Source organism: Rhea pennata, chromosome 2 (assembly GCF_028389875.1).
Source record: "Rhea pennata isolate bPtePen1 chromosome 2, bPtePen1.pri, whole genome shotgun sequence".
Taxonomy (NCBI): domain Eukaryota; kingdom Metazoa; phylum Chordata; class Aves; order Rheiformes; family Rheidae; genus Rhea; species Rhea pennata.
In genome coordinates, this window is record NC_084664.1 from 47,132,860 (window position 1) to 47,150,654 (window position 17,795).

The following is a 17,795-nucleotide window of genomic DNA, read 5'->3' on the forward strand; positions in this document are numbered from 1 at the left end:
GGCCTCCCCTTGGGCTCGTGCAGATAATATCAACGCAATGACGGAAGGCTTTTAAGAAAACAAATACTGGGGGGAGGTTGTTCTCCTTACATCACTGATTTCTAAAATTAAAAGGATGAAGTATACAGCTTTTTTTTTCTCCCCCTTCTTTCCAGAAAGCGTAAAAAAATGGGGGCGTATTGAGGTGATTACAATCTGTCATCCTCAAACCCCAGTTTTGCAGAGTGAAGGGACTTTTATGATGCTTAATAGGAGAGATTTGCAAGATCAGCGTGATGCCAGACACCTAACTTGTGTTACGATTCTGCTGCTTATATGACTGGTGCTTACTGTGTGGTAGACATCAAAGCCTGTGCTGGTTTTGCCCCAAGAATGCATGGGAAGGATTGACATACAATTGAGAATCGGCAAATTCCAGCCACACCAGTATTTTGTAGCTTCCAGCATTTTTAAATTGCGATTTCCTTGCCACTCTACAGAGAAGGCAAACCCACTTCTGTGTTGTCCTTGGAGACTGTATTTTAATATAAGACACTTTTATACAAAAACCAGTCTTATCTGACATAGTTCACTAGGGAAAAAGTCATTGCATCATCCTAGCTTCCTAGCAGTTGTTCGAAATGAGAGGCTGTAGCTTGTTTTCAAGGTGCTAGAGAGAGTCTGCTATGAATCTAATAGGCCTTTTTGACCTTTCTTCAAAATTGGGAGGCTTGTTTGTTTATAACAACAGCTGAAGGGTGTTGGAATTGAGTGAATTATTTTACGTCTAATCAAAAGAGCTTCTGTAAACCTTTGTAGGTTTAAAGTTTTGTAGCAGCTGCTTTGTTTCATAGCACGTGGTGTGCTCCAATGAGCAAAACGTGCCTTCCAGTTGTGGCAGCCAGAGCTTTTAGTTGGTGCTGATACGGTTTGGGTTTGGCATGTAGCAGTTTCATGGTTTTATTTAGCCATCAAAAAGGATGACGCACCAGTTTTCCTGAGTAGCATGATGTGCCAAGCAAGTGTGAGTTGACTGTGCTCTTTGCTGTGTTTAGTTCAGCCTGAGGGCTAAGACAGTCTCATGAAATTAGGGTGTTATGTGAGATTATTTAAAAATTAGGTACTTTGACTTTTCTCTCTGTCTGGATCTGAGAGTGTAGACATCACCTTCTGTTCTGGTCTGGAATAACCCAAGCAATGGAAGAGAGCTGGAGTAATTTGCATTGAAGTTTTTGAGTATTTGGTTTTGTTGCTGAGATATCTGGAAAATAATCAAATCCTGCCATTTTTCATAAGCTTCAGAGTCACAGGAGAGGAAGCCTGGAAATTGCCTGCTTTCTCTGTATTGCCAGACACATCTGGATCAATAGAGAGAGGTATCACTGCTACTCTTACTTTAAACTAGTAAGTCCTCTCCCTGGCTGCCGTGGCTGTTGGCTCATGGCTTGAAGCACTGCTTGTTTTTGACATTGAAAACTGTGATTTGGGGCATGCTGACTGTTTTAAGAGCAAAGCCGTTTTCCCAGCCTTCTGCGGTTGGTTTTTCAGCCCTTTTTCGTTTTGCTAGAGCCAGGGGACGGCAGCGCAGTGCCGGGTGCTGAGCAGCCTTCAGGCTCCCAGCTGGAAAGAGGGGCTGCCAGGAGAGAAGCAGGAGGGACAGAAATAACACTGCTAAATGTAACTGAGCGATTTCTGCTAGTGCTGTTCCAATCCTGAATATCTAACTGTGTTCAAAGAGGGATGATCCTGAAATTCGAGGCTTTTCTGAGCCCTTTCCTAAGGGATATTAAACAAGAAGCTGCAGCACCACTATAATAATTAATGTAGCACTTGCAAGCCTGGTATATTGCTGTTCCTTTCAAGAGAGATTTTTTTTTTTAAGTAGGTTTGCTGAAAACAATTATTTTTTTCTTCTTCCATCTCATTGCTGCGATAAGCTGATTGAGGAGATTATGAGGATGCTGTTCGTTAAAATGATACAAAGCAGATTGTTGTGGCTTGCCACTCAACCTATATTTTCTTTCTTGAAGGTCATGGAGGCAGAACAAACCAAAACGAGGAGCGAGTTGGTTCACAAAGAGACTGCAGCCAAATACAATGCTGCCATGGGACGGATGAAACAGCTGGAGAAGAAGCTGAAAAGAGCCATCAACAAATCAAAGTAGGTCTTATATTTGGAAATGAGTTTAAAGGTGAAGTCTGCTTGTAGGGGGATAGATGCTGCCTGTACATTGCAGAACTGCAGAGCTCTGGTTGCTGATATTTTGCAGCTTTGGATTTTTTTGTTGTAGTTCTTACTTTTAGTTAGAAAACAAACAAGGCAGGTGACAGAGACCTGAAAAGATGCGAGACTGCATCAGAGTAGCATGCTGCATGGCAGACTTGCTTACTTCCCAGAGCTGCTAGAGCAAAGTCATGCAAGAGCTGTTCTTGAGGCAGAAAACACACTTCAGACAGCATAGCTAAGCAGCAAGTGTCACTACTCTGTGTGCATTTGATGTGCAGTTTTGCTCTGTTGCAGAGAAGTGAAACAGCTTTTTGCTCATAACCTATTTAAAATTCCAGCCCTGTTTACAATCCGTCCTTAATCTTCCCTGTATTTCTTAGTCTTTTTTCTTTTTATTTCCACATTGTAGCTTGTCTTAAAAAAAAGAAAAAAAGTCTGCTCACAGTATTTTAGCTTTTAATCCCTCCATTTAGAAATGACTTTTTGGACAAAGCTGTCAACTAAAAATCAGATTTGATTGGTGTCTGGCTCAATGCACGAAAGGATTAGCATTTTTCAAGGAAGATCCACGGTTTTGCTAGAACAGTATAGCAGCATGTTTTCCTGAAATGCTGTGCTGTGTTTTTCGAGGGTTCACAGAGCGAGCTTCGTGCCGTATGTCCAGCACTGCACAGGAGCTGCGAGAAACATCATCCAACAGATCACTAAATGACAGACTCCTCCAGATAACAGCAGTATTTGAGAAACGGGTCAGCTGCCAGGAGTGCCTTCCTTAAAACAAAACTTAAACTGTTCTGAAGACCCGGATAACTTGTCAGTGGTTCCTGCCTGCCTTTTTATAGAGACGATGGTGCTGAGCGTGGTGCCCCAGCCACTGTCTTCATTATGTCCAGCAAGGAGGTGCTGGCTACTAGCTGCTTTTCTTGAAGTAAACCATCACACTGCTCTGTTGTCCTCCTTCTTGGGGAGAGTTTGCAGCAAGAGCTGGAGCTTTCAGGGTTGTGGTGTCCAGCCCCTCTGCCTGAGCCCTCGGTAGACACGCAGGAGTTACTTTTTTCCATGCAAAAACTGACTGTGATTGCTCTGCACTTCAGTGTGGACTAAGATGCTTGCAGCACTACTACTTGAAAATAATAAGTCTAGAAGAGACTAGAAGGAAGTTGTTTAGATGATTTGCCCTATTAAGTTGCTGACTGGATGGGATTATTGTGTTCTTTCTTTCTTTAAATTTAAAATTTAATTTAATTTTGATTAATTGTAAAATTCTGTTCTTTTCTATTTGTTTTCCTTATTCTCTTGCAAGCTATAAATGTGCATATGGCTGCATGTTCTTAACATTTGCCAGATCTTACGGCTCAGTACCTCAGTGCTGCAGGATAGCAAACAGGCCTGTCTTGGGCAGCTTTTGGAAGTAACTTTCTGCTCGGATGAGTTGGGTGAAGTGCCTTTCAGTCTTTCTGTCAACTACTTAAAAAGCACTTTGCTTTAAAGCACAACGTCATGGGCTTAGATCGCTTGCGACCTAGGGCACCACTCTCAGCAACATAACGATAGCCCAGTCCTGGTGCATCATGTACCTGGTTTCAGTAACTACTGGACTGGAGATGAAAGCGAGTGAAGTGGCCCGTGGAGGTGCAAATCGCTACCCTGCTAGTGCCTCACTTTCTGGTGTTCAGGCCTGGCTTCAGACATGTGACAGGTTGTTAGTGGAGGATGAGGAAGGGTGCTTTGGTTTGGACTCTCATGTGTTGGCATCTTTTTCTTGGCTTAGGGGAATATGATGGCATCTTTCTTGCCTGTTGGCTGTGAAGGTGCTCACTCCAAAGTGCATGTGTATGTGTTTTTACATATATATACACACACAACAGAAGCTATGACGTAACTTGGTTGCAAGGAAACCCTAAGGACTGTATATTGAATTCAACCCCTCAAAGTGCATACACAGGACTGGAGAGCCACAGTTTCAGATTCTTGAGTTCTTGTGCACAACTCGAAACGCAGCTGTGGTGGGATGCCGAGCAGGGGAAAGTGATGTTACTTCCTCAGAAAAGGCTTGCTCTCAGGGTAGAAATGCGATGAGGATGACTAACGCTGTGTTTCACATAAGAACATATCTGATTGCTCATCTCTCCTGTACTTTTCAGGGGAGCTTCCAAAAGGTAAGGAGGGCAGCAAGCCCAGTTACAAATCACTGCTCTTGGTGCTTCCCAGCATCACATCAGGTGATGCTGGCTTGCAGTCTTCGAAGCTTTGAAGCTGGAACATGGTTTCTGGGCTTTGTATTGTGCCTTCTGTGTCCCTGTTACCCTGCAACCTTATTTATAAGTTCTGTTGCCTGTAGTGGGAAATGGGCTGGGTGTAACGCTGGTCTCTGTGTCTGAGCAAACTATGGGAGAGCTGTGCAGCTGGAGGGAAATGCTGAGCCTTTGGTGCTCCGAAGCTCCCTTTGTCCTCTCTCCTTCGCTGGAAAAAACCCCAAGGAACTGCTGCTCTACCCCAAAATCTGAACATGGAGAAGTGAAAGGCTCAGATTCTGCAGAGAATTCACATGTGTTCGGAGCTCTAAAATTAGATTAGATACAGAGAGGATGCTCATGCCTGAAGCTTGTTGTTTTAAAATATCTTGCAGAATCTAAGCCTGAAGGAATTTTGTTGTCAACTGCAAAAACTGGAATTTTGACAACAGTGCTTAGGCCAAGACACCCATGAGAAACAGATACATCAGAGGGCAGGGAAAAAAAACCAAGCAAGTGGGAGCACACGTAGGTGTTTTACGATCTAGATCAGTAGTCCCAGGATTACAGTGAAACTTAAAATAGCTATGTTAACGTTAAGAAGAGCGCTCCCACTCCCAACTCCCACTCCAGCACTCTGTGTTTGGTCCCAGCAGTTGTAACCAATTGTTTTTTGTTTTTCCACAGGCCTTATTTTGAACTCAAGGCAAAGTACTACGTCCAGCTAGAGGTACGTATGTAGTTCAGATGCATCTGAAACTCTTCACTGCTTATGGCAAATATTGAAATTAAATGTAAAGTACTTCAAGAATAACTTTTGTCGCATTTCTGTACAAAACCAATTGCATTCAAAATCTCTCATCTTGAGCAATTTTCTAAGCACATTTTAAAGATAAAAGCCTGAGAAGCTTTGCTTCCTCGTGTGAAGTTGGAGGGCTCCAACGCCCTGTTTGTACCCTGCTGCTCGCTACCAGAACTGAGCGCACACGGTTTTTGCCTCTTATATTTTATGAAGTCTCTGGATCTTTTTTTTTCTTCTTTTCTTTTTCTTTTCTTTTCTGCTCCTCCGTGGTGAGTGGTTCTGGCTGCTTAACTGTGCTTGGGCTGCTCTTCTCGGCTCACTGGCTGGGTGAATTAACAGAGCAAATAACCTGCTCGTAGTACTCAAATATCACTCTGATGTGAGCTTCACATTTGGGGTTTGGAAGAAACAGGATGTCAAGCCCGAGCTTGGGCTTGTGGCTGAATGTCAGCAGCTGCGGGCTTGCTGGGCGTTTTGGGCATCTCTACACTGCACTGTGCTGAGCGCAAGGATGTTTAGCCAGCGCCTCTGTACAGCGTGGCACCTCGTGGGGTGTGGTGGCTCCAGAGCAGACGGGGCAGCTGCATGTGTGATGCCACCCATCTGCTGTAGCTGCCCTTCCTCCTGGAGCTGCCAGAGGTGGGAGAGCAAAGTAGCGTTAAAAATTCAGATGTGAGAATCGGTGTGGATTATCCCATACGGTCTTCCTGTTTGAGTGGCTTTTGTTGCATGTGGCCTTTGCCCAGCTATCGGGAGCAGGTTTGCTGTGCAGGGGGAGAAAGCTTGGGAGCCTGGCACCTCGGAGTTCAAAGGAAGATGCAACAGCTCTTTGCAAGCCACAGAGACCATGGGATGCGCCTTTTCTTGCCTGGGATCCAGGCTGGGGCTGCCCCGGTGCCCCCTGCCCCTCTGTCTTGCCTCACCCCCGGGGTCATGCTCAACAGCCCCTGCATGTGGCCCAGCTCCTGTCCATCCTGGGCTGGGTGCCAGCACAGCGCTCCCAGTAATCCCTTCCGACTCAGGACGTCTTTCCAGAAATCCCCCTTTTCTGTGGGCAGGGAACCGCTGTTTGCAGCCTAGGTGCTTCCCCATGGCAGCTGCTCAGCGCCCTCCCGGCGCAGGGCAGTCATGTGAAATACAGTACGAAAGACTGTGCCCTGGCAGGCAGAGATTGCCTTTAATGGGTGGCATAAAATGGAGTTGAGACATCTAGATTCAGCTCTCTTTCCCCGGGGAGCGTTTTACCTGTGCCCCTTGGGGAAGAGGGCATGCAGCGCTCTTAGGAGTGGGGTTGTGCCCGGGGGTACCGAAACCGCTGTATTACGGCCCTCGGGGCGTGAAGCTTGCTGCTTTCTGGAGTGAAATGCTCTCTGCAGTGCCCGCGAAGCGATGGTTCGGTGCTCGGAGGAGAGCGAGGCTTCGCCCCGCTGGTGGGACGTCCTGCAGGCCAGGGCCTCGCGGGCCCTCGGTGGGGGCTGCACAGCGTGAGCCTGTGTGGCCCAGGCGCGTGCGAGCGGCTATTCCAGAAGTGCCAAACATCCCCGTACGTCCCCAAAGCGTTAAGAGCCAGTCGAAAGGCTCAGCAGTGGCTGCTGTTTCTGTCTCCTTGCTCTGCTCGTTCAGTCACTTCAGTAAGCGGTCAGAGCATAGTGAGAGATCGCACGTGTTAACGGGGCGGTGCCTGCTCTGCGCCAAGGCTTGGGAGCAACTGCCGTGCCCCAGCTGTAACTCCAGCCCCAACTCCCATGGTTTCCTGTGCTGCTTTTTCTTTTCCATCACTTCTGCTTTTACTGGGCTGCCCTCGGTTTACGAACCCTCGATCGCCTGGATGCCAGCATTGGTTGGTGCTAGCTTGCTTGCACAGAGCTGAATCAGCTGGTGCTTAATGGAGGACTGAATACGGTCCTTCCACGCTGTTCCTGATGAAAGCACATCTGATACCAGTTTTCCTTGCTAGCAATTGAAGAAAACGGTGGATGACCTGCAAGCAAAACTGGCCCTGGCAAAGGGAGAGTATAAGACTGCTTTGAAAAACCTGGAGATGATCTCAGATGAGATTCATGAGAGGAGACGGTCCACTGCCATGGGACCACGAGGATGTGGTGTGGGTGCTGAAGGGAGCAATACCTCTGTGGAAGACCTGTCTGCAAGTAAACTGGAGTCAGATACCATCTCAGGTGAGTACAGAGCACTCCTGAGCCAGGGAGTATCCCGGGAGCATCATAGGAGATGCCGAGATGAAAACTGCTCTGAGCGCGCTGCAGCTTGGTTGTTGTGTGGCTGTGGTTAACTCATTACACTTCCAGTTTTTACAGTTTATTGTGCTTTTGATAGCCAGTTTCAAAGGAAAGGGCAATGATTTGAAGTGAATCAGCTGTTGCCTTTGCATTGCTGCTGTTGCTCATAGAGCGGTGTATGAAAGGAGTAGAATTAATCCATTTAAAAGCATGCTCCTACTTTTTAAGCCAATGATGCTGCTGTTAGTGAGTTTTGGTAGGGGTGGTTGCAGGCTGTAGTAGATCATGTAGCCAGTTGGGCTGAGGTAGCAGTACTGGTTTGGAAACAGGCCTTTTCGGATCAGCACGTGTATGTGCAGTCCTGGGCCCACGGCAAGGGGACTAATGGTGCTCGTATAGAAACGTGTGGCATTGCGTAGAGTGGTATAAGGATGAGCTCCTCCATGCTGTGGGAACTCTTCTCAATATGTTGACTTTAGCACAGCACTTGTGCTTCAAGCAAGGGAAGCGAAGAAGCTGCAATATGTTAAGGCCAGGTACTGGGGCTCTGTGCAAGACGCGTCTTCCTTGGGTGATGGCAGCACCTGAGTGAGCTGCCAGCCTAAATAACCAGTGGTATGTGGGGAGTTTGAGTTGCAAAGACTGGAGCAGTCTGTAGTGTTGTGAATTTACTTCTGTCCTGCTCTGGGAGAAAGAAAATAGATTGAAATTGATTGTGGCCCAGATGCTTCCTCCCTCCCCCCCTGCCTTGCAGAAATTACTTGCTCACAGTCCAGACCTACAAATCCCAGTTCAATTTGTATTTCAGCTCCATTTCTGCAGGAGTGAGTCTAGGTCACGGTTGCAGGAGTTTAGAATTGCATGATCCCAGTGCCTTCACCCTCCCAGCAATGCCCAGTAGACACCAGCACAGGGGCCCTGTGGGCCTGCTTGCAGTGCAGCCTCGCTGCGTGGTGGGAGCTGGGGACAGGCCTGGGGTGGCTTTAGGTCCTCTAAAGCACCATGAGTTTTTGCATGGTGTGCTAAAGCCCCTTTGCCGTAGTGAGTATGGTGTCTGGGCCAGTTGATCTGAGGAGGTTTCAGCAGAGCTGAACATGTAGGGGTTTTCTACCAAAGACTCTTTCTGTTTTGATTTCTGTCTGTTGGAGTTAACTAAAACACTTCAGCATTCAGCAGGAGTGTGATGGTGGTTGTTTTTTATGGCCTAGCAGGTGCTCTTGTGTGGTACAGCAAGCTTTGGTGGTAATAAATAAGCTGTAATTAGTGTTTACTCTAGGCTAACTGGTGACAGTGCTCCTTACCAATCAAAGCGCTGCTGCAACTTAGAACATGTTTTTTTGCTCCATCTGTTTTGCTTTTACCCCGTGCAAGTTATCTGAACTGTTCTCTGTATACTGATAAAATACAGCAAGCGAGAGGAAGGGTCATTGTGCAGCTTGGATTTGACATTAAAAACGAAACCACCACAAACTGTCTCCAAGCACAAAATGCCCCAGAGGAGGCATCGGGGAGGTGGATAGTGCTGATTATCCATTTTATCTTCTGAAGCCTTTAGGTGAGTTCTGCAATGTAGTTCATAAAGCAGAAAAAGGCTGAAATCTCTGAAATAACTGTGATGGTAGCTGCCTCTCTTTGCCCCCTTCGTGTCTGAGTGGTGCACATGAATCCCAGGCTGCGGAGATAACAGAACTACTGTGAAACTTTTCCTTTAAGCCTTTTTGTTGTTAACGCTGCTATTTGCTCTCACTCTTCTTTCAAGTTGGTTCTGAGCTTCTCTGACAGTAGTAGGTATTGCAAGGAAGTGTAAGAAAACCTCAGGTCATTATAAATGTCTTACTATTTGTGGGACATCTTCAAACCTATGTAGTGCCAGCACACGCTTCCGTTGTGCAAAGGCTGATGCACATAAGCAACTTTTTTATCCCAGTGGGACTACTTGGGGGCAGAAGTCTTTGGTTCATAGGTCCCTGTCCTGCAGTAAGTGCAGACTCTAAACATTGGTTTTTAATAAAATCTACACCACATGTATTACACAAAATGGAACCTGTATTAATGTTTAATGTAATATTAAGTAATTCCTCCTTGCGTTCCTAACAAAGAGCCTCCAGCTTAATCTAGCTGGACAGTTTGGTCTTGGTTTGCTCTAACTAGAATTTCACGTGTAAGTGAACATAAGCAAGGAGAATGATTTATGTGGATTTTTTTTTTTAAATAATTGTTGACATTTAGTGATCCTCATCCAAAAGAAGATCTTAGGAGTTCATGTGGGATTTTGACTGTAAAAGCGGGAAGGTAAGGTGGAAGTAGTCCTCCCCACGCAGCCACATCTGCTTTCTGATCAGTGCTGTAAACAACCAGGAATCCTGGGTGGGATTGAGGTGTTGCTGGCTGAGATGGGCACAGTGGACTGTGACACAGAAGGTGACATGTGAGCAAGGCCAGGCGAGCAGGCAGCAGCAAGGAACAGTAAAAAAAAAAAAAAAAAAAAAAAACAAGAGTGTCTTAGGATAAGGAGTTAGTAGCTATTGATTTGGTGCTGCAGGGCAGATCATGTCGGGTCTGCAGTTCCTCAGAGCTTCTCTCTGGCAATGGTGCAGAATCAAGGCTCCGGGATCTACTCGTCAAATACTGGGTTAAGGCTTTGCAAGGGGGCAAACTGCTAGAGTGGGACAGCAGTGCATGTGTGTAGAGAAGATGCAAAACTGAGTAGCTGAAATCCCCTGGAAAGGGGAGATAGGTTTGCTAATTGGAGTATTCCTTAAACATTGCAGTGGCTTCGGAAGTGTTTGAGGATGACAATGGCAGCAGCTTTGTATCCGAAGAGGATTCAGAAACTCAGTCGGTGTCCAGCTTCAGCTCTGGTCCCACGAGCCCCTGCGAGCTGCCCGCTCAGTTTCCTCCCGCGACGCGACCTGGAAGCCTGGATCTGCCCAGCCCGGTCTCCCTCTCCGAGTTTGGGATGGCCTTTCCTGTCCTAGGGCCTCGAAGCGAATGCAGCGGGGCATCGTCCCCCGAGTGTGAAGCTGAACGAGGTACGCACAGCTGGATACGCCCTGGGCCAATGTTTTTCAGCTTTATAAAGGGAGCAGGCAAACCCTCTCAGCTGCCCTAGGCGTACTGCCAGCCCGCTGAGCTCTGACCCACTGGCCGCCTCCTTGGGGAAGGCAGTTCTCCAACGTCCTCGTCCCACAGTAACGATGACATTTAAATCTTCTTAACTATTCGTCTGCTAGCTGGGGAGGTTCCCCAGTTTTGTCTCAGTGCAGCAATGGGATTAGAGGAACTAAATGATCGGTGGGATTCTGATGGTATGTTTATTTTAAGGAAAAGCTCAGTTTGTTTATTTCTTTTAATCGCTGTCCTGCTTGCTGAATATCCTGCTTTCCAGAACAAATCAATAAGGTGCCAAAAGGACTCTCTTAATGCAGTGGCTGTGCAAGCCTTTGCTGACAAATTCAGACTAGAGGATTACCACTGCTCTTGTGTACTCCAGTTTGTCTGTTTACACTGTAATTTGCTGATGCAGTGCGCAAGATGAGTGCAGCTTGGAAGGCCAACTTCGGTTACCTTACATCTTGCTCCTGCTCCTATAATTTTGTACACTTTGGCAAAGGAAGCTGCAGAGGCACCTGCTTGAACCTTAAATTGCAGAATGAAACCTGGGTTTAACATCTAGTTTAATCCTTTCTTTGCAGGGGATAGGGCAGAAGGGGCTGAGAACAAGACAAGCGACAGAGTGAACAAGAATAGGAGCAGCAACAGGAGCAGCTCCACTGAGGGGCTGGCTTTGGATAACCGAATGAAGCAGCTCTCCCTTCAGTGCATGAAAATCAAAGAGGGAATATGCGCAGGCAGAAAAGCTGCCCAGATTGGCTGAGTGCTTCTTGTGCCCTATCCTGATTAATGGGAGTATAAATATTTATACATGAACTTCTAAGTGTCTGAAGAACATTGTGCCAATAATACATGCCAAATCTTAAGCGTTTACTCTAAGAATTTAAAACTGCACTAAGAAGTCTAATTAATGTTGAAGGCTGAAGTTTTTATTCAGTAAATCCTTTGTAGGCCAAACGAGTTGTCAAACGTTTAAGCTGTGCTCGTATTTCACAGACTTTGTAAAATGTTTTGTAGCAGCCTGGCTGAAGCAATAACGAGTAATGTTCCTGTGTAAATTCATGCCAGTAGAGGTCTGAAATCTAAGCCAGACATTTGCAGCGAGCAGTTTGGCTTCAGTTTTGTAGAATGAAATGCTCTTTAGATACAGTGGATCTTTTGAGTGTAAGTGGCATATTCTTTGAACATCTGTATTTGTCTGTATTATGCTGAAACTGTAGAAATATTTTGTATACAGGAAAGCTGTTGCATGTGTGGGTCTAAAAGCCTTCACTCTTCCCTTGGTGCTCACAGAAAGGATAAAGATTAGTCATGCCTTTAAAACCTAGCAGAAGAGAGAGAAGCGGGATGGTAACACCCAGCAGTCATAGGCCCTTTCTAGCCACCTGATGAAGTCTGGCTTGGACTCTAAGGGTGATTCCAGTGACCAAAAAGAGTTGATTGGCCCCTTGCCCTTCCCCTCCCCTCAGAAGTGAAGTATTGTTTTTCAGCACTTTAAGTGTTATTGCTCGAAAATGGGAGTCATAGATGTGTTCAGGACAGTTACGATAAGGGAGTCACCCTTAGAATATGCATGAAGAAAAGGAATTGCCAGTGTAGACTGACCATGTGTTCTTAAATTGCTCTGTAGATTGTACTGTGTGGGGTTTTATAATTGTTAAAGGGACTTGAGATTTTAGTATGCCCTAGCGAAAAGTATTCAATAAAACTAGAAAGGGCACGGGCATGTTTTGCCAGCAGCTGTTAGGCAGTAGTAGTATCTGGTAATTACGCTAGTAAGTGGTAGTAAAAATCCTAGGACTCTTTAAGTTTTGGTAGCTAAGCATTTCTGAAAGCACCATTTTATCTAAAATGTCAGTTTATATTGTTAATTTGATGGGAATTTTAGTATTGCCCAAAGTATTTTCTATTCTATGTTTTTGCAGTCCTGTTGTATTTTGTCCCTACCACAGCTTGTGTATCTATTCTCAAAATTAATGTAAAATTCTTCACACTACAGTAAACATTTTTGTTTTTCACATTTCATTTTGAGTCTGTGCAAGCTAAGTGTATCTCAAGTGCTAAGTACTGAATCTTCTCCTAAAGCAAGTTTAGTTCTTAAATACCCTCTTTCAGGTGAAGACTGCAGCCCAGCATCACTTAGCTCTGATATTAAAAATCCTTTGTAATATGTGGACAACTGTCACCTCCTTTCAGCTTTCCAACTCCTTGTATCCGTGTTTCGCTTTGTATCCAGAATGCTGTAAAACCAGAGGTTTAGCCAAATGTTCAAAAATCCCTTAGTATGCAGAAAAGAGGAGGGTTATGCAACACCTCCGTACTAAATACTGCTGAAATCTGCTGTAAGGCTATGCAGAATTGAAGGTAAGGAAACCTGTTTTCAGAAAAATTAGATTTGATGCATTATAGCTAGTAAGACTTTGAACAGATATGTGTTTACATGCTCCAGTGATCTAAAGGCTGAATTTTTCCATCAGAAGCATCTACCTAGCTGAGAAATGCTAAGGAGAGAAGTATGTGGTTCCAACTTCAGATGTAACCGTAACTTGGGAAAAACTTGGACTGACAGGATTATATTTGAAATAAAAAGAAGTACAGAGGTGTTGCATTGCATTAATATTTTTACTTAAATTTTTGTAGATAAGTTATTGCCCGTACTACATACAGGTAGAGAAATCAACAGAGATTTGTGGTTGAAAACCTACTTTTGGAGACCTGCCAGCCCATCCCTACACCATCTTTTTTTTTTTTTTTTTTCCTCCTTCTTCTTTTAAAACCTCTCTTTCTACCAAGTTCTGTGTCTCAGTTCCAGTTCTGCCTAGAAACCCAGCACCTTGCACTTGTGGAATGATTAATCTTAAGTTCAGCTGGATACAAAACCGGAACTGTATGCGCTGCCTTGCAAACGCCCCAATTCTGAGTTCAGCTCCCAGGAGGGTAAAACCATCGATCAGAAAGTAGGAAAAGGTGTGGAAACCAAGGCACCTTACCAATCATGCAGGAGCATGTAAAAAAACTTGTTACAGACTTCCTCCCTTGGCCAACCCAGCACTTAGCAGGTAAATTACACTTGGGCATGCAAACAGGTAGAACTACGTGTGTAATAAAGGAAAACTCATTTTATTTTGAACCCTCATAAAAGCCACGATAAATATGACAAACTTAAATGAACTTACATCACTGTGGAATACAGGAAAATCAGTAAGCTCTTTCCAGTTACTTTTCTGTTAGAATTCTCTAGTGTAACATGATGGTAGCTACCTTCATAGGTATAAAAATAAGCTTCTGATCTATTAAAGTGTATATTCAGTTGTCCTGAAGTGAGAATGTACTACAACGTAAATGTTAATCCAGGACTACTTCTACTCTTTGGTATTATCACACCTTTTAAATGTCTTTTTTTTGACTAAAAAATGAACACTGCTACTATATCTACACGAACTTAATTTGAAATAGCTAGCTATTCAAATACCTGATTTATGGTATGGTCAGGTGCAGAACTGCTGTACAAAACAGGTGCATGAAACTTGCATTGGAGAATTAAAACCGAGTCTTAGGATCATGGGGTAGATGGGATAGAAGCTGTTGATACTATTCATTCACGCGCAAACTTTCAGCAAGTCTTTTGAGAAGTGATGGATTGGATTAACTAAGGACTGACGCCATGCCTTCCTAATAAAACAAAACAAACTGCAAGGAAAATCTTAACCTGAGCTATAGAACAGCAGCATATGGTGCCTGCATGGAGCTTTAAAATAGGGTTAACAAACAAACAAACAAAAGAAAATGCAGAAAAGGTTTGTAGTGCATAGAGAATGACAAAGCTTCTGAACAGGCTATCTCCAGTTATCCCTCAACACTAGTGATGCAGAGAAAAGCAAAAAATCATTTATTTGTAGTAGTCTTCCCTTAGTGAAGCAAAGAAATTGCAAATCTTCTTAAATCCTCTGTAACAACTAGCTTTCATTTTGTCATTTATCCCCACCATTCTGCAGCTTAGACAGTGGTCAGAGCTGTACACAGTGTAACAAACAACTACTGAAGGGTGCAGTATGCTTGCTAGTATATTTTGAGTGGCTTTGTATTTTAATTTTTAAAAGCTTGAATTGTGTGGTTACAAGCAGAGAAGACTTCAGGCTTAAGAGTTACACAGTTGTCTAACTGGAAATATGGTTTTGTGACTTTGTTACAATCATCTGATCTGTTATTGTGCTATTGTGCAGCTTCCCCCCTCCCTCGGCCTTATTCCTTTGTAAAAGTCTTACTGCAACATATAGTAGTCTCTTGTCTTATGGAACAAAGTCACTAAAGGGTATAGGGCAAAGAGAAGCTCAGCCTACACACTGATTTAAGTGTTTTGTAATTTAAGTATCAGTTTACTCCCTGATATTTTCTGTATTTGTGGAAGAAATGATAGCAGTAGATATCTGGGCAGAAACCAGTAAAGCAAAGCATAAGTGCCTGTGTATGCGATTTTTTTTTTTTTTTTAAGAAGAGTGGGCAAGAAAATTTTGTTTCAAATTTTTTTCAGAAACTGCAGAGACGAGAATTTATAACAACATTTTTTATTCTTTCCTTTGTGCCTGAGTATTCTCATTCTTATATATGTAGGGAAATGTGCAACAATGGTTTTCTACCAGATTACCTATGCTGCAATATTTGAATAAGACTTGCTTTATAAAGGACATCACTGATCCTGAACTTAAGTCCTTTACAGTTATGGAGATAGGCCCAATTCAGTGACTAGACTGTGTAAGAAGTGTTACTGTATCCTTGTAGAAACAACCTTTCTTTAGCATTAGGAGAGCGAGTACATTCCTTGCTTTTCATTTCTCCTGCAAACAGTTCAGTATGTACTAAAAGTACAGTTGTGGTACAGTATGGAAGCTAAGTTTCAAGCTTGTTTCACCTTCAAGTTAAATTACCAGCATAAGCTTTGGCACTTGGTTATGCTTGTCTGTCTTAAAAAACAAAAAAACACAAAAAAACAAAACACAACACTCCCCCAACCCCAAAACTTAATGCAGAGTAGAAACTAACTATAAAACAACAGCTTTTACTACAGACAAATCTTAATAGTTTGATCTCAAACACAGAGGACGTACATTCTGAAAGCTGGCAGTTGTTGGCATCTGCCTTTTGTACTGTTAAAATATACACGGTTTACTTGCCATAACTACTTCTGTAACTTTAACTTTGTAGGTGACAAAATACATGTATTGCCACTCTGGTTCAGCCTGAGCTAAAAGCTTAACATACACTTACAGGAAGCGTGTTGTGAAGCAAATGAAATTTTGATTTGGTAGAGAGAACAGTCCTTGAGGCAACTATCTCCCGAAAGCCTGCACCCATGCTGTTCCTGCGTTGTTTTGTTACAACAATAATCAGAAACTTCCCTGTATAAGAAGGTAAGTTGCATTGTGACAAACTTGTCCTGAACTTCCTAACCCATATAGTCTTTAAAAGAGACCTGCAGTCAAGAAAAAACATACATTTTTCACTGTTCTTTTCAAGCTTGGCATTTGTCAAGCAGCTGCCTAATGAAGGAGATTAAAACAAAAGGGATCTTGTACTTTTGAGACACAGGCAGTAGCAGATTTCTATAGGAATAATTTTAGCACATAGCTTTCTAGTAGTCCTGTAGCCTGTGCTCTCTTCCCTAATATCCAGATGGCACTTGTACTCCAAGAATAAATTTAAATTACTTTTTTTTCCCTTGGGAAACTGCCAAACAAACCTGAATGACAAGGAACGAACAGCTTGGGACTGTTTTCAAGATCACAGTATCTGCCATTTTGGGGGAGAGGGTAAGTTACGTGTCAGCCATTTGGTTGTTCAAAACCAAAACATATAGAAGAAAACAATGCAACTGTAATGTAATATAAAAGAAAAAGGTACCTTTTAAAAGAGATGGTCATGTGTCACTGGATTAGCAAGTACAGTAGTTGCAGGTGTAGTTTATAGGGGAAGAGTTTTAGGCGATCTTTCCTATACATGCTTATTAGCACTTACAAAAACGACAGGGATAAAATATTTCTTTGCTAGGACACTGCTGGTGGTTAGTTCACTAACTCTTAGCATCATCAAATGAGACTACTTCAGTAGATACAGAATCTCATAGCATACCTTCGGATGAAAGCCTTTCGCACCTGCTATGTGTGCTGGCATGTTATATCTTGTGTGTATTGTACTGCTGGTTAACTCTCCCTGATTTTAATGCTGATATGTATCAGCACAGTTCTTTCTTAAAGCTAGCAGGACAAGAGAGCCATACAGTGCCTTGTGCTGTAAGATGATTATGTATTAAAATAATACAGGCATGAAATTAACAGGTACTTTCAGAGCTGTTATATGAGTGAAACCATTAATTTTCTCTTAGAAATAGCTAAAGGTGGAACACTTCAGTCCTTATATAGGCTCTTCTTGCTTTACTCTTATGTACATATTATAGATAAGCTGAAGATGTTAGTGGCAGTCTCAAATACTACATTGTCAGGAATGGTAAAGTCACTAATTAGATGTCAGGACTGCTTCAATTCTGAAAATACTCAAGAGAGCAGCACAAATAGCTTATACTACTTTTTGGTCCTGAAACTGAATAAGCGCAGTACACAAGAGTATTTTTTTCTTGCACGTTTACTTTTAAGAAAAAAAATCTTAAACCCATATACCCTGTAGTTGAGAAGAAGAAAATGCCAATATTAATTTTTGTCTTAGCTCATCAAGTTTTGATTTGAAGTGTGAAAAATTTGAATAAAGTCAGTCTTACTTGTTCATCTGAATATAAGCATTTTAGCATGTTCACAAACCTGTTGAACAGTGCTCACTCTAATACTGCAACAGCAAAACCCACAAGTAACTGTGTACCACAGTTAATTGACAAATCGGTGGCTCCATGCTGCTGGCTATTACTTAGAGTGCAATTTTCTTTTACGCATGTGGAGTCATCTGTTTTCAGGCTGCAGCACAGATCTTAACTACCTCTTTCAACAGTGATGCACAGATCTGTCTCCTCACTGAAGCTGTGATACCTTAAGAGGAGTAGTACTGTTAAAATCTAAGAAAAAGGGACCCTCTTGTTGAGGCAGGAAGGTGGTGGGGATGATGTTGTAAACTCCAGCAAGTATGTTCTCCACTTCCAAGTAGCAAAATCCACACCTATGATAAAAAGAAACTATTAATTAACTAAGATCTGAAATACT

General features: G+C 43.3%; 2 protein-coding genes across 5 annotated transcripts in view; one reads left to right on the forward strand and one right to left on the reverse strand.

The window, feature by feature from the left end:
* Nucleotides 1-13,195, forward strand: part of SH3BP5 (SH3 domain binding protein 5) — a 50,986-nt gene extending 37,791 nt beyond the window's left edge. The window contains exons 5-9 of the mRNA XM_062569407.1: nucleotides 2,010-2,140; nucleotides 5,128-5,170; nucleotides 7,200-7,419; nucleotides 10,251-10,511; nucleotides 11,175-13,195. Coding sequence (XP_062425391.1) covers nucleotides 2,010-2,140; nucleotides 5,128-5,170; nucleotides 7,200-7,419; nucleotides 10,251-10,511; nucleotides 11,175-11,356 — 837 coding nt within the window. The 3' untranslated portion in view covers nucleotides 11,357-13,195. The remainder of the gene's footprint in view (nucleotides 1-2,009; nucleotides 2,141-5,127; nucleotides 5,171-7,199; nucleotides 7,420-10,250; nucleotides 10,512-11,174) is intronic.
* An 8-nt stretch (nucleotides 13,196-13,203) lies between these two features.
* CAPN7 (calpain 7) overlaps nucleotides 13,204-17,795 on the reverse strand; it is a 35,468-nt gene continuing 30,876 nt past the window's right edge. For all 4 annotated transcript variants that reach the window (XM_062569402.1, XM_062569405.1, XM_062569401.1 and 1 more), the window contains one exon: nucleotides 13,204-17,751. In XM_062569402.1, coding sequence (XP_062425386.1) covers nucleotides 17,607-17,751 — 145 coding nt within the window. In that variant the 3' untranslated portion in view covers nucleotides 13,204-17,606. The remainder of the gene's footprint in view (nucleotides 17,752-17,795) is intronic.